The sequence below is a fragment of the Barbus barbus genome, assembly GCF_936440315.1.
Source record: "Barbus barbus genome assembly, chromosome: 41".
Classification (NCBI taxonomy): domain Eukaryota; kingdom Metazoa; phylum Chordata; class Actinopteri; order Cypriniformes; family Cyprinidae; genus Barbus; species Barbus barbus.
Window position 1 is genome coordinate 9,434,888 of NC_136719.1, and position 13,950 is coordinate 9,448,837.

Genomic DNA, 13,950 nt, shown 5'->3' on the forward strand with positions numbered 1-13,950 from the left:
AGTTTGTTGCAGCCATTAATTATCTTCTTTTTATTTTTTTGGGGAAAAAACTGCAATCCAATTAATTCCTAAACATTTCGAATACACAATTAATTTGTAATTGAAGTTACCAATTGTAATTGAAGTTAAAATTACCACTTTTAAAGTAACTTACCTTTCACCCATAGTCACTCCAATACAACCGTTCAGCTCACTTTGACTCGGTTCTTGTGAGTCGGTGAGTTGACTCGAGAACTGCTCGGATTCGTGAATCATTCATACCGGAACAGGTTCATTTGATTCGGTGAGAAGATTCAACCGAAAAGAACGACTCGCTGGCGATTCGAACATCGCTATACAACATTCTAGAGCGGAGAGAAAGGCAGCAGATTCCTCTCATAGTCTGCCACTAAAAGAGACAGAGACGGCCGCATTTCCCCACATAAATGGAGGCACGGCCATCGGGCGCCATCAAACAGCCCTAAACCTGCAAACATGGTGAAGGACCAAGAAGTGGAGCGCATCGCAAAGAAGCTGGACAAAATGGTGCATAAGAAAAACACTGTAAGTGTGACACATTTGCTACAGCTTCTGAAATACAGGTAGGAGAGAGAACCGTTGATTTCATCCACGCGTTCGTCTCTGTTTGTAGAACGAGATCTAGTTACTCTGTGTGTGATTATCACCTGTTTCATCCTCATCCAGACAGCCGCCGGGCTCTTATTGGTCAATCCTCATGCAAAATCAGCTTTTACACTCATGTTTGAAGCGTTTGTTTACTGTGATGAGCTGGCAGCTGGTTGTTCTCCAAATTTCTCCAGCGTAAACAAAAGACTCATTTAAGCCAACACTTCACACCAGTCAGTCCCAGTTTTGTCCCCAAAATACAGCATTTATGTGCAGACTGGCTGTTTTTCTACGAACCAACCTGTAGATGAAGAAGCCAGTGTTTACATTTGAGAAGTTGTTGTGTAACTGTACTTCCTCCTCGTTGTGATTTTATCTTCAGGATGGTGCCATTGACCTGCTTCGGGAGCTGAAGAACATGAAGATGTCTTTGGAGACCCTACAGGTATCTCAGCAGGACTGGAGACGGTGTCTGTGGGCAGAGCATGTGCTGCCATGGATTACATAACCATGGCTTTCTCTTCTAGTCAGGGAACCCATGTTGCTGTTCTCATTGGCTATGTTTGGAATGGCATATTGCTCATACTATTTCTGCAGCATGTAGAATATAATCAGTATTTATGTCAAATTTATGTGGGCGTAGAATATCTGGATGGCCTATTACATTGTCCAGAAAGTCCAGTATACAAGCACAGAATACTGTATACCACAATGGAGTGATGAATGAATAATTTGGACATAGTAACGATCCTGTATATATTTTCACTCATAATTTGATTGTATTTCCAAAAGTTGCATCATTTTTAAAAAGGCAAAAGGCAAAGTACTAATTTTTTCTACACCTCAGATGTATATGTTGCATAGATTGAATGTTGCATACTGTTGCATACTTTTTTTCTTTTTTTTTTAAATACTAGTGTACACCGTACATAATGCAGTATGCTAGTATTCCATTCTGAACAGAGCCAGTGGTTCAAATGCACTACTGTATGTGAATGCATTTACTGTAGGATTATTGTCATTAGCTGGATCGGTGTTATTTTAGTATTGAGATACTATTAGTTTTTATTAATATTTCATATTAGTTTTAGTTTTAATATATATTTGATGTGTTTTGATGTATTTAAAGGGTTACTCCACCCCAAAATGAAGATTTTGTCATTAATCACTTACCCCCATGTCGTTCCAAACCCGTAAAAGCTTCGTTCGTCTTCAAAACACAATTTAAGATATTTTAGATGAAAACTGAGAGGCTTCTGACTGTCCCATTGACTTTCAAGTAAATTACACTGTCAAGGCCCAGAAAAGCATCGTCAGAATAGTCCATCTGCCATCGGTGGTTCAATCTGAATTTTATGAAGCGACAAGAATATTTCTGTACGCAAAGAAAATAAAAATAACGACTTTATTCAACAACTCGTCTCCTCTCTGTCTCTCCGCGTAGCACCATTTTGGAGAATATCCGCTGAACGCAAACTGCGTACGCTCTTCTGTGTCAGCCACAACACAAGGATGCGCTATTTTCATTTAAATCAAAGCATAAATACACGTAGAAAACGCATCCTTGTGTTGCGGCTGACACAGAAGAGCGTACGCAGTTTACATTTACATTTATGCATTTAGCAGACGCTTTTATCCAAAGCGACTTACATTGCATTCAAGTTACAGTTTTTACATTTTTTATCAGCTCTTGCTTTCCCTGGGGATCGAACCCATGACCTTGGCGTTGCTAGCGCCAGGCTCTACTATTTGAGCTACAGGAAAGCTTGCTTTCAGCAGATATTCTCCATAACGTGGAGAGAGACAGATGAGACAAATTGTTGAAAAAAAATTTTTTTAGTTACTTAAATTAAACAAATGAAAATAATTTAATATTTCAGTTAATCTTTAGCTTATTTCAGGTAATGAATGTTTTATGGTTTTCATTTTAGATGTAATTACTAATAACCCTAATAATGGATGTATTGAGTGTGGTTGGATTTAATGTACAGACAAATAGGCCTTAAATTAGTCTCTGAAGAGAAATTCAAACACAACAGAGCAGTGATACACAGAAGAAAAATGAATACTTTAGGGAAAACACATCACAGAGCTGTGTTTTAGTCTTTCCAGATCAGTCCCTAATTCATTGTGATTAAAATATTAAAGGTTATCATGCCTAGTGCACTGCATTTAAATAGCTGAAAATCTCATTTGCTCGTTCTTTTATTCGATAATGATCTCTCCTTTTCTGAGCATTTTAAAGCAGAAGAATGATCAGGTAGTCAAAGCATCATAATTTGTTGTTTGATACTATGTAGTTATCATTAACACTTGTGTCACATGTATATAATGAGTTATGACGTATCACAAATTGGATGTTGTGGTAGTCCAATGATATATTTAATGTAACAAAAGTGATCTTCCTTCTGTTTCATTGCGTCGCACGCTGCAGTCCACACGGATCGGGATGTCAGTGAATGCAGTGCGGAAGCAGAGCTCGGAAGAGGAGGTGCAGACACTGGCCAAATCTCTCATCAAGACCTGGAAGAAACTGCTGGGTACTGCATTCCTATTCGCACTCACACAACTTAGGGTGCTTTCACACTTGGTTCACTTGCCTGGTCCGAACCAGAGTTCGATTGCTCCCCCTGCCCCCGCTGGACTGCGTTCACATTAGTTTATTTGGGTCAGAACCGCGGTTCGTTTGCGTCATCAAGCCAGCAGCTGTTTACCCTGTTGCTTAGTAACGACGGAGCGGGAGGCGGCAAAATGCATAAGATTGCTCTCTGTACTTCTTTATATTTACGTTTTTGAACCGTTTGTTTTGTTTACAAAGCTTCAGTGCATAACGGCACTTACGTCTGTCTTACGAATGTACTGCAAATGCTCTAAAGAACGCTGAAGGCGAACAGAAATGAGACATACAGCTTTCTGCTTGCAATGCGTCAGTCACGCTTGTCAGTAAAGTGAGTGAAACACCTACAAATGCAAATTTTTATCAAATAATGCGGCATTAATAGCGGTTCACTTCCATGATTTGGTACGATTGCGTTCACATCAGCAGCGAACCGTACCGGAGTTCACCGCACCCTAGACCACCCTTTTTAAGCGGACTCGGGTACGGTTCGCGGGTGCGCACCCGAGTTCAGAAGACCGTGTTCACATCATCCAAACGAGCCGAACTCTGACGTCAATCGAACCCAGGTGCGCATCAAAAGTGCTAGTGTGAAAGCACCCTTAAAAAGATGGTGTTTCACTTATTTTAGAGTGAATGACAGTGATTGAGAAGGAGACTGAAGAATTTACTTCTAAAAAAGTGGTGGGATGAAGCTGCTGTGTTTGCTTTCCAGTTCTTATTGTCTTATGGATGTTAACTTGGTGATAGTGAACGCAATGAGCATGTCTTCTGATATTAATGCTGGATTGTGTGAATATTTGTTCATGCAGATGGTTCTGAAGGTAAATCGGAGGAGAAGAGAAAAGGAGGATCTCCTCTCCAGTCCTCATCTTCTAAAGACTGTCCTGGATCCAGCGACACCAGGTGTGTGGATTCTAACCAATAAAGTTGCCTTGAAATTAAAATTCATCCTATCTGTTTTCTAAATACATATGATAGATCTATTTGTGAACAACTCATCCATGCATGTTTCATTTAAAAAACGAGCAGACAAAATATATTTCAGCCAGCATAAAGCTGATTACAGTATATATAGCACACTATTTAATTTAAAGATGGCAAATAACCCCTGCTGCAATGACAATAATATTTATTTTACATTATATTTACTAAATTAGGTAATAATTTTGAAAACGAGTCATTATGAAAAAAAACTTGATGGAAAACAAACAAAAAATAAAAATGTAAAATAAACATCTATAATCTTGATAGCAACTTCTAGATTCTTTAAACCTATTATAGTATATTTCTCATATTTATTTAACAATATTGTTTTTAAAATATGAAAAAAATGATAGAACACTTAATTTTTTATTTATTTTGTGTTTTTACAAAGCATATTATTTTAAGCAGTAAGCAAAACAGTGAAATGTTGTTACCTTTTGTTGTCTAGTAACAAGCCGGAGACACCAAAAACTCCCACCACCCCCGTCACCCCCAAATTCACCACCTTCCCACCTGCTCCCGTCACGACGGACAGCGTGCGCACTAAATGCAGAGAGCTGCTGGTGGCGGCCTTACAAACTGATGGTAAAAGCTGAACCAGTTCTACTAGTTATTAGTGCACCGTAAAAGCTAATAGTGCATAAACTAACCCTTTAAATGTATTTTTGCAACAGATAACTATGGGGAGATTTGCTAGTGTTGGGTTTTAAAATTTGAGTTGAGTTAAAATACTGGAGTTAATTTGAGTTGATTTATGCTTTGTGTTTTTTTTTTTCAGGTGATTACCAGACGATCGGTGTAGACTGTGAACATCTGGCAGCACAGATTGAAGATTATATCCTTCTCCTTACCAAAAGCTACATTAGCTACTGTTATGTCGGGATGCTCAACACTGGTCTTGATAGAAAACTTGGAGAAAGCTGTACAGTAGCGTTACTATTAAGCTTGAATGGTTATTTGAAGGTGCAGGACCAAGTATGTGATTTGAAATCTGCTGTCTCTGCTCATTGCCAGTTATTTCTGAGCCAATCACTTGAGCCATAAATGAGCCAAATTAATCTGGAGCTATAGGAAAAATACATCACATAGCTGATGACACCCTAAGAGCACACCATCCCAGACCTTTCACTAGTGACTATCCCGAGCTGTAAAAGGCAGCAGATAGAGAATAATATAATGCTTTTAAGAGCCCTTCAGAATATGGCATTTATAAAACATCTACCATAGCACACACTACTGTTTAAAAGTTTAGCAAGTGTTTTTTTTTTTTAAACAAGTCTCTTATGCTCACCAAGGGTGCTTTTATTTGAGCAAAAATACAGTGAAATCTGTAATATTGTAAAGTATTATTACAATTTAAAATAACTGTTTTCTATTTTAATATACTTTAAAATGTCATTTATTTCCGTGATGGTAAAGCTGAATTTGTGGTCTTCAGTGTCACGTGATGCTTCAGAAATCATTCTAATATGCTGATTTGCTGCTCAAGAAACATTTCTAATTATTATCAATATGAAAATGTTGTGCTGCTTAAGAATGTTTTGTAAATAGAAAAGTGCAATTTGGCACTGAATTGGTAATAGAAAGTTGAAAAGAACAGCATTTATTTGAAATAGAAATCTTTTGCAACAATATAAATGTCTTTACTGTAACTTTTGCGTCCTTTTGAATACAAGTACCATGGTAGTATATAAAATGTTGGTGATTCATACTTTGTCATAATACAGAACTTGGAATAGAGAAAGATGTATTTTCCCTGTATCTACCAGCAGAGGCCATGATAACCAGCCAAACCTTGACCTTTGACCTCAAACAAACAGTGCAATGTTTTGATTGCGTTAACTTTTTGGTTACGTTTCCATTCTCCAATGAATAATGTTTTACTTACAGTCATCTTGCTGTGAAAGGAGAAAATATTTGAACATTTAAAAAAAATAAATAAATTATGCTTCATCTTTATAGGAAAATGTAAAATAATGCAGCTGGGTTTGTGCTTTCTTGACTGTACTTCATGACACATATCTACCAGGAGTTCAAGTCCACTGACATTAAGTACAAGACCAGACTGAGAAGTCGCATCTCCAACCTCAAGGACCAGAAAAACCCAGACTTACGCCGGAACGTCCTGTGCGGCAACATCTCTCCAGAATGCATCGCCAGCATGACCGCAGAGGTACGTTTGGGTTTGACTTTGGCCTGCGAAGTGTTAAATCGCAGCTTCTCTGCAGGATGTGAAGTGTGTTTGTCAGGGGAAGTCGTGGCCTAATGGTTAGAGAGTTGGACTCGTGATCCAAAGGTTGCGGGTTCGAGTCTCCGGCCGGCAGGAATTGTAGGTGGGGGGAGTGAATGTCCAGCGCTCTCTCCACCCTCAATACCACGACTGAGGTGCCCTTGAGCAAGGCACCGAACCCCCAACTGCTCCCCGGGCGCCACAGCATAAATGGCTGCCCAGTGCCCACTGCTCCGAGTGTGTGTTCAAGGTGTGTGTGTGTTCACTGCTGTGTGTGTGCACGTTGGATGGGTTAAATGCAGAGCATGAATTCCGAGTATGGGTCACCATACTTGGCTGAATGTCACTTCACTTTACTTTACTTTACACTTTAATTACGTGTTTGGCAGGAGATGGCAAGCGCAGAGCTTAAGGAGATCAGGAAAGCGCTGACCAAGGAATCCATTCGAGAGCATCAGCTCTCCAAAGTGGGCGGCACCGAGTCTGACATGTTCATCTGTGGAAAATGCAAGGGCAAGAACTGCACTTACACTCAGGTATGCTGTTATAACAGACCTGAAATGTTTAAACTTGCCGTCATTATTAAAAACAGCTCTCAATCTGAAGCTTGATGCAGCGGTAGGCTACAAATACAGTCCTTCTGAAAGTATCTGTACAGCCCTGCATTTCTGTGCTCGGAGCAAATTCGCACAAGTCTTTGATTCGCTCGCATGTCTGAAAGGAAGTGGGCTTAAACTGCATTGAAGCATGAAATGAGCAGGAATGCACAATCTCTCTTTGCAGGTCCAGACACGCAGCGCAGATGAACCCATGACCACCTTCGTGCTGTGCAATGAGTGTGGAAACCGGTGGAAGGTAAGAATCTTTCTATATATCTAGCACTGCAAAAGCCATCGGTTGACATGATTAATCTGGCTCGCTGAAGACCATAAAACTGTCTCATCCATTATGTGACCATAAGACATGTTTGTGCAGTGTAGCCACACGGTGTCAGCATTTACTCACTGTAGGCAAACTTCACAGCTGTACTTTACAATAAAGGTTTACCAGCATAACTGACTGCATAAATTGGGTATAAGGAAATAATCAATTTAATGAGGTTTATTTAAAACAAGCTCAATGCAATAGAAGGCAACAGAACAAGATAAAATATAGGGGAGACCAGGGTTAGATGTCACAAGATTTATATCGCAGTAGCTGTAAGAAGTAATAAATGCTGGTGTTCTCTGGCAGTTGTCAGTTTCAAACACTTAACAGTACTTGCATGTTTTATTTTAAATGTTAATTATTTTCAAGATTTTATCCAAATTTATTTTAAAAATTAAATATTTTCTATCATTAATATTTATATATATGTGACCAGGCTAAAGTCTCAAAAACTAATTATGAGATAACAAGCATCTAATTTTGATTTTAACCATTGATTTCACTATGATTTAAATCTTTGACATGGCCTTACTCAGTCAATATTAAAGAGATCAAGGTTACATTTTCACAGAATGTTCTTTACCTTATGAAGGATGATTTTATGTAGAAAACAGTAAATCGCTAAAAAATGACTTTAGCTGGGTTTTCACAGCCAGGGTCACATATATATTATGTATATAAAAAATAAAACATATAATTTTTGCTATAGCTGTTGAGAACATAAAATAACACTGGCTTACCTTAATATAAGAATTAATACAATATTCAGTGTTTTTTATTTATTTTTTATTTTACCTTTTATATTTGTGATTCATAACTTTTTGTTTTATCTTTAAAATAATGTTTACATTTTTTGGAAGAGCAAAATAGCAGACTCTCATCTTGGCATGTTGTCACAAAAGTAAAAAATAAAAATAATAATACAATAACAATACAAATAATACAATACAACAAAACAATACAAATTCAGAATATCTGGAAAAAACATATTGAATATATTGCAATTTTTTTTTCAGGTCAATGTTTTAAAGATGTTTATTTTTATTAGGTAACAAGCAATTCAATTTTGTCCACTAGTTGGTATTATTCATTTATAGAAAAACAAAACAAAATATATATATACATATATTTTAAATGCTGTATATTAATTTGTTTTCTGTTTTATCTTTTCATAGTTTTGTTAAAGACTAAAGTGAGCAGGATTCTTCATCTGAAGAGATGACCTGAATTCATAGTGTAAGGAAATGTGTTTTTTTTTCTTTTGAGAAAAAAAACAAACCTGATGTCTTTTTTTTATATATACATGCATTTTCATAGCTTTGTAATATATGAGTGTTGCTACTTCAAAAAGCTATTTCTGTATAATTTTTCCTTCTGTTTTTTACTGGTGTAACATTATTGCCTTCCACGCACTACCGATAACTTAGCCCTAGTAAGTCAGCTGGCTTGTTCAGTCTTGCTTTGCCTTTTGATATAGCGCTTGTGCCTTTCTGCTCTATCAGTGCCAAGTAATTGCTGAAAGAATTTGTACACATTCATACATATATTGTTTGTTTTTTTTGCAGATGATTTATTTAACCAAATCTTGAATGATCGGTTGCTTTTCCAGAGTTTAGAAAGACTTGAAGGATTATAGTTAATATTTGAGCCTTCGTGTAGGCGGTAGTTTGCTTCTTGTAGAGAACCAGACGAGGAGAAAAAACAGAATGTGGTACATAATTAAAGGTTCATATGTATTGTATGAATAATTGGACTGTTCTGTCTCAGTAAATTTGGCTAAGAATATATTGTGGTTTGAGTGTGTTTTATTGTGTGCGTTTGTGTGTTTGAGTTGGGAGCACGAACAGTCAAACAAAAAAGAAGCTAAACATAGTTTTATAAAAGTGGTTTGTATGACTGTACGCCATATTTGGAGTCATTCTGAAGACATACGATAGCTTTAGGTGAGGAACAGAACTAAATTTAGACATTACTCTCTTAAAATCTGTTCATTTACTCATGCACACCTCCGCTCAAAAGTCTGGGGTTGGTAAGTTTTTTTTTTTTATGTGTTTGAAGTCTCATTATAAATACAGTAAAATCAGTAATATTGTGAAATATTATTACAATTTAAAATAATGGTTTTCTATTTTAGTATATTTTAAAATATAATTTATTCCTGTGAAGCAATGCTGAATTTTCAGCATCATTACTCCAGTCTTCAGTGTCACTTGATCCTTCAGAAATCATTCTAATATACTGATCATTCTAACGTTTCTTATTATCATCAATGTTGTACTGCGTAATATTTTTGTGGAAACAATCATACATTTTATTTTTAGGATTCTTTAATGAATAGAATGTTCACAATAACATTTATTTAAATTGAAATACCAATTTTTTGTAACATTATACATGTTTTTACTAATGCATCCTTGCTGAATTATAGTATTCATCTCTTTTAAAAAATCTAACTTTTGGTGGGGATCATAACAGTATTCAAATATGATCCCTGAAGACACATCACAGGTTTGAGGTCAATGGCGATTGGAACTAGTAATGTTTGATGTCATTTCGAGTGATTAACTACTTATATTTTGATAGCAATAGTGCAATTTAAACCACTTTTATGGTGCTTTTGTCATTTTGTCAATATGGAAAACATTTCAGAACATCCTTAAAGATATTTCTGTTTCCCACAGAAGAAAAAAAAAATCCACCAATAGTCAAATGAAGAAGAGTAAATGAATTTGACATAAACCATCCAAACTATAATTTGTTGCTTGTTTTTATCGTGCTTCAGATGTTTTCCACTAGAGAGAGCAGTCAGCCAATACTCACAGCTGTGAGTGAACAACTGTGCCATCATTTGTCTTCTGTATTAACTGAACTTTGTGTCATGATCTGATGAGGCTGATGTTTTAATCCAGTGTTTGATCTCCTTGATCCTGAGGACTTGCACATGAAACTGGTCCTATATTTGGGAAACTTCCCAGTAGTGTCCTCGAATTGCTAATCTTAATCAAATCTGAGAATAGAACTGACCCTTTGTGACTTGCGTAAAGCACAGCTGGTGAAATATGCCTGGCCTTTGCCTGAGCAGTCATTTTCTCCAAGCTGTCTCAACATTTCTTAATTAAGGCGACTGAAAATAAATGCTGTCAGATCTGCTTTTGGATTGAGGAGATCAGTGAAGGCACTCGTAGCCGCTTCTAAATAACACCACATTTGGGTTTAGACCCACCAGATCATTAAGAAAACAGAGGACATTGAACCTGTGATGGGTTGGCGGGAACACGGTGGGAATCTTCCAAACAACTGTCTCCAGAGAGGCTAAATAGCCCCCACTAATGGGGAATTAAAGGGTCAGTAAACAAGAGTTTTGATTTGCTGATTTCAAATGAAAGGTTGGGTTAATGAAAATGCTCAGTGTTTGGAGGAAGTTTCTATAGGCCCTTCAATGGAATAAACCATAATTCAAAGACTTCAGGTTAAGGAGAAAGGAAAGGAGGATTGTAGCATGTAAACTATGTAATTAATTACCTTAAAGAGCTAGAAAGATACCATTTTAATGACTATTTTATTTGATTTTTTCAGTTTTGCTACAAGGAAAATGAGTTGTTCTAAAGCACAGACAAAACCCAAATATCATTGTTCTCAATCTCTATATCTAAATGTAAACATATTTGTTCAAGACATACAAAGAGTAACATGCAATGTTTTAATATTGTCGCAATGAAACACATTAGCAATTGTTAATTCTAATTGGATTTCAAACCACTCACAAATGTGTTTTTTGCTATTCAGATGACAAATGATGTAAAGGACTTGAGTTAAAGTGGTGGGAAAAAAAAACAGCTGTCTCTCAAAATGAGGTCTTATAGTCTTCTAAAAAAATGGAAAAATAATTATAGCTACTGTAATAATTATAAGCTACTGATTAATTAAGTGCCTTAAACCAAACTTGGTAACATGTTGCAATTTGTTAACATTAGTTAAATATTAGTAAACATGAACTAAGTGTAAAAAAAAATCTGGTCACTTATTTTAAGGTCCAGTTCTTGCTATTAATTAACTAGTAACTGCGACTTACTATCAAGCAACTAATTACTGCTTATTAATAGTTGTTAAATTTAGGTATTGGATAGGATTAGGGATGTACTGTAGAACATGGACATGCAGAATATGTGCTGTAATAAACAGCCAATATGCTAGTAATAGGCATGCTAATAAGCAACTAGTTAATAGTGAGAATTGGTCCCTATACTGAAGTATTAACAAAAGTTTCAAACTGCTGATTTTGGCCAGTTGTTTTGTGTGGCATATGCATAGGAGTGACAATGAAACATCTTTTTTTTCGGTAGCCTATAGACCCTTTTTCTGGTAGTAAACATTGTGATGTTTTTCTGTGGGCGGAGCTTAGCTGGAGGCAGAAAGATTCCTCTGACCGCTTCACTAACGCTAGCTATGAAGTCCGTTAGCTTGTTTTTTTTAACAATAACTGAAGAAATTCTGATTTAACCTGCATATGAAAGGTCACTCACTGTCCGGGACTGCGATTATTATTTGAAACTTTAATGGACGAAACCAGATTGGCTGACCCACACACACTTTTACTCAAAGGATGGACGATCTGACAGGATTCCCTTCGGTTGTGTCAAGAAAGGAGGCAGACGGTGACTCTTTCTTTAGTTTAATAACGAAAACAATAAAAGAACAGAAGTCTTGATTCACAAGCGCTTCACATTACATGCGTGTTTTGTCAAAAGCCCTTCCCTTTAAGAGACACACACACGATATTCTGACACCTTCCCCTTTAAGAATTTGCTATAACCTTTTATGTTACAGGAGAAATGGTATCAAAACATTACAATGAACATAGTATATTTACTCTACATACATTTGTACAAGACTGTGTGTTTTAAAGATTCAACTTGAGCTCTCTTAAACGATCAGACAGTAAAATAAAGTTTAACTGCTTGCTGACTTGCTAGTCGTAATTGTTCTCATATTACTTATATTTTATTCACCTTCACATTACTTTGATGACTAACCTTGATATTGAACAGTCCGTTAACTCCAATTCTTACACCATTTGTATATTGCAAATTCAGTTTCTCAACTGGTTTACTCACTCTACCAGACCTTGTTACCCTCTATCCTTCACTAGTCTGTGTGTCAGTGAGTCATCTGTTCGGACAGTGTAATCATCACACTTTGTTTCTGAGTGCCCTATTGGTTCGGCATCAGCACTGCTCTCAGAGGGACTAAGTTGTAAGTGATGGTGGTTTTGCCTTTTCATTCCCCCTTTCGGGCTTCTGATCACATAGGAGCGCTGTGTTGCACTTTGTCCCACTACCGTCGGAATCCTCCACCGTTTTCCTCATCCAACTTAACAAGGACTGAATCTCCTGGCCTCAGCTGAGGTAAGTTTGTAATGTATTTCTGAGTCTCCGTCCCATCAAAAGCTCTGCTGGGCTTACTCCAGTTGATGCATGTGGGGTCGTTCTGTAACTCAGCAATGCTAATACTGGGTCTTTTTGCCGTAGGATGGCTTTTGCTGACTGGACTGCACGTTCTGCATGTCCATTGCTCGAGGGGTGATGTGGGCTTGATGTTACATGCACAAAATCAAACTCATGGCTAAATGGCCGGAATGTTTTGCTCGTGAATTGAGGGCCATTATCCGAAACGACTACTTCTGGTATGCCGAATCCTGCGAATGTTGCTTTGAGCTTGATGACAACTCAAGCTCCGCTGTGGTGTTTGATAAGTGTAGGATTTCCAAGAAACTGGAATAATAGTCAGAGAGTACAATGTAGTTTTTTCCTTTGTACTCACATCGGGAAGTCGTGGCCTAATGGTTAGAGAGTCGGACTTGTAATCCAAAGGTTGCGGGTTCGAGTCCCCGGCCGGCAGGAATTGTAGGTGGGGGGAGTGAATGTCCAGCTCCCCGGGCGCTGCAGCATAAAATGGCTGCCCACTGCTCCGGGTGTATGTTCACGGTGTGTGTGTGTGTGTTCACTGCTGTGTGTGTGCACGTTGGATGGGTTAAATGCAGAGCACGAATTCCGAGTATGGGTCACCATACTTGGCTGAATGTCACTTCACTTCACATCACATATATCTACCCCCAGGCGCTGCCATGGTCTATCGGGTAAGGGAGTTGGGCTCAGAGGTTCTTTTCTCTGTGTTTTCCTGTGTTGGCAGCAGAATTTGCACACTTAAATTTTCTGTTTTAATTCAGAAGATAGTCCTGGCCACCATACGGATGTCTGTGCTCTCTCCCTACATTTGGTCAAGCCCAGGTGTCCTTCATGTATCCGTTCAATAAATATGACGTCATCCATGTACACTTGGACTCCTTCCAGGCCATACAATAGCTCTTGCATTGTCCGCTGAAAGATCTCAGGCACAATGCTGATGCCAAAAGATGTCTTTTAAAGCAATACCTGGCAAATGGCGTGATGAAAGTTGTTAACCGGCTGCTCTCAGGATGCAGCGGTATCTGCCAAAAGCCACTTGCAGCATCCAGCGACGTGAACACTTTTGCACCTGTTAGTTTTGCAAGAATTTCATCTGTTGTTGGCAGCATGAATCGTTC

The 13,950-nt window shown here is 37.7% G+C and overlaps 1 protein-coding gene across 2 annotated transcripts; it reads left to right on the forward strand.

Moving 5' to 3' along the window:
- Window positions 1–224: 224 nt before the first annotated feature.
- LOC306860444 (transcription elongation factor A protein 2-like) lies at window positions 225–9,153 on the forward strand. Of its 2 annotated transcripts, XR_013783384.1 has the most exons (11): window positions 268–543; window positions 989–1,051; window positions 3,041–3,146; window positions 4,036–4,129; window positions 4,659–4,795; window positions 4,989–5,045; window positions 6,229–6,383; window positions 6,830–6,976; window positions 7,224–7,295; window positions 8,543–8,603; window positions 8,933–9,145. XR_013783384.1 is itself a non-coding variant. In XM_079402168.1 (10 exons), exons 1-10 carry the CDS (start codon window positions 475–477, stop codon window positions 8,549–8,551), a joined length of 909 nt encoding a protein of 302 aa, XP_079258294.1. In that variant the 5' UTR covers window positions 225–474; the 3' UTR covers window positions 8,552–9,153. The 2 variants fall into 2 exon arrangements, 1 of the variants encoding a protein (XP_079258294.1); XM_079402168.1 differs by having other exon boundaries at window positions 225–543; window positions 8,543–9,153.
- Window positions 9,154–13,950: the final 4,797 nt, after the last annotated feature.

Bases quoted from the DNA above. Each gene is read 5' to 3' on its own strand.
- LOC306860444 (XM_079402168.1), top strand. From the start codon at position 475: ATGGTGAAGGACCAAGAAGTGGAGCGCATCGCAAAGAAGCTGGACAAA. The intron at 1,052-3,040 runs GTATCTCAGCAG...CGCACGCTGCAG, and splicing joins TGTCTTTGGAGACCCTACAG to TCCACACGGATCGGGATGTC. The intron at 6,977-7,223 runs GTATGCTGTTAT...CTCTCTTTGCAG, and splicing joins AGAACTGCACTTACACTCAG to GTCCAGACACGCAGCGCAGA.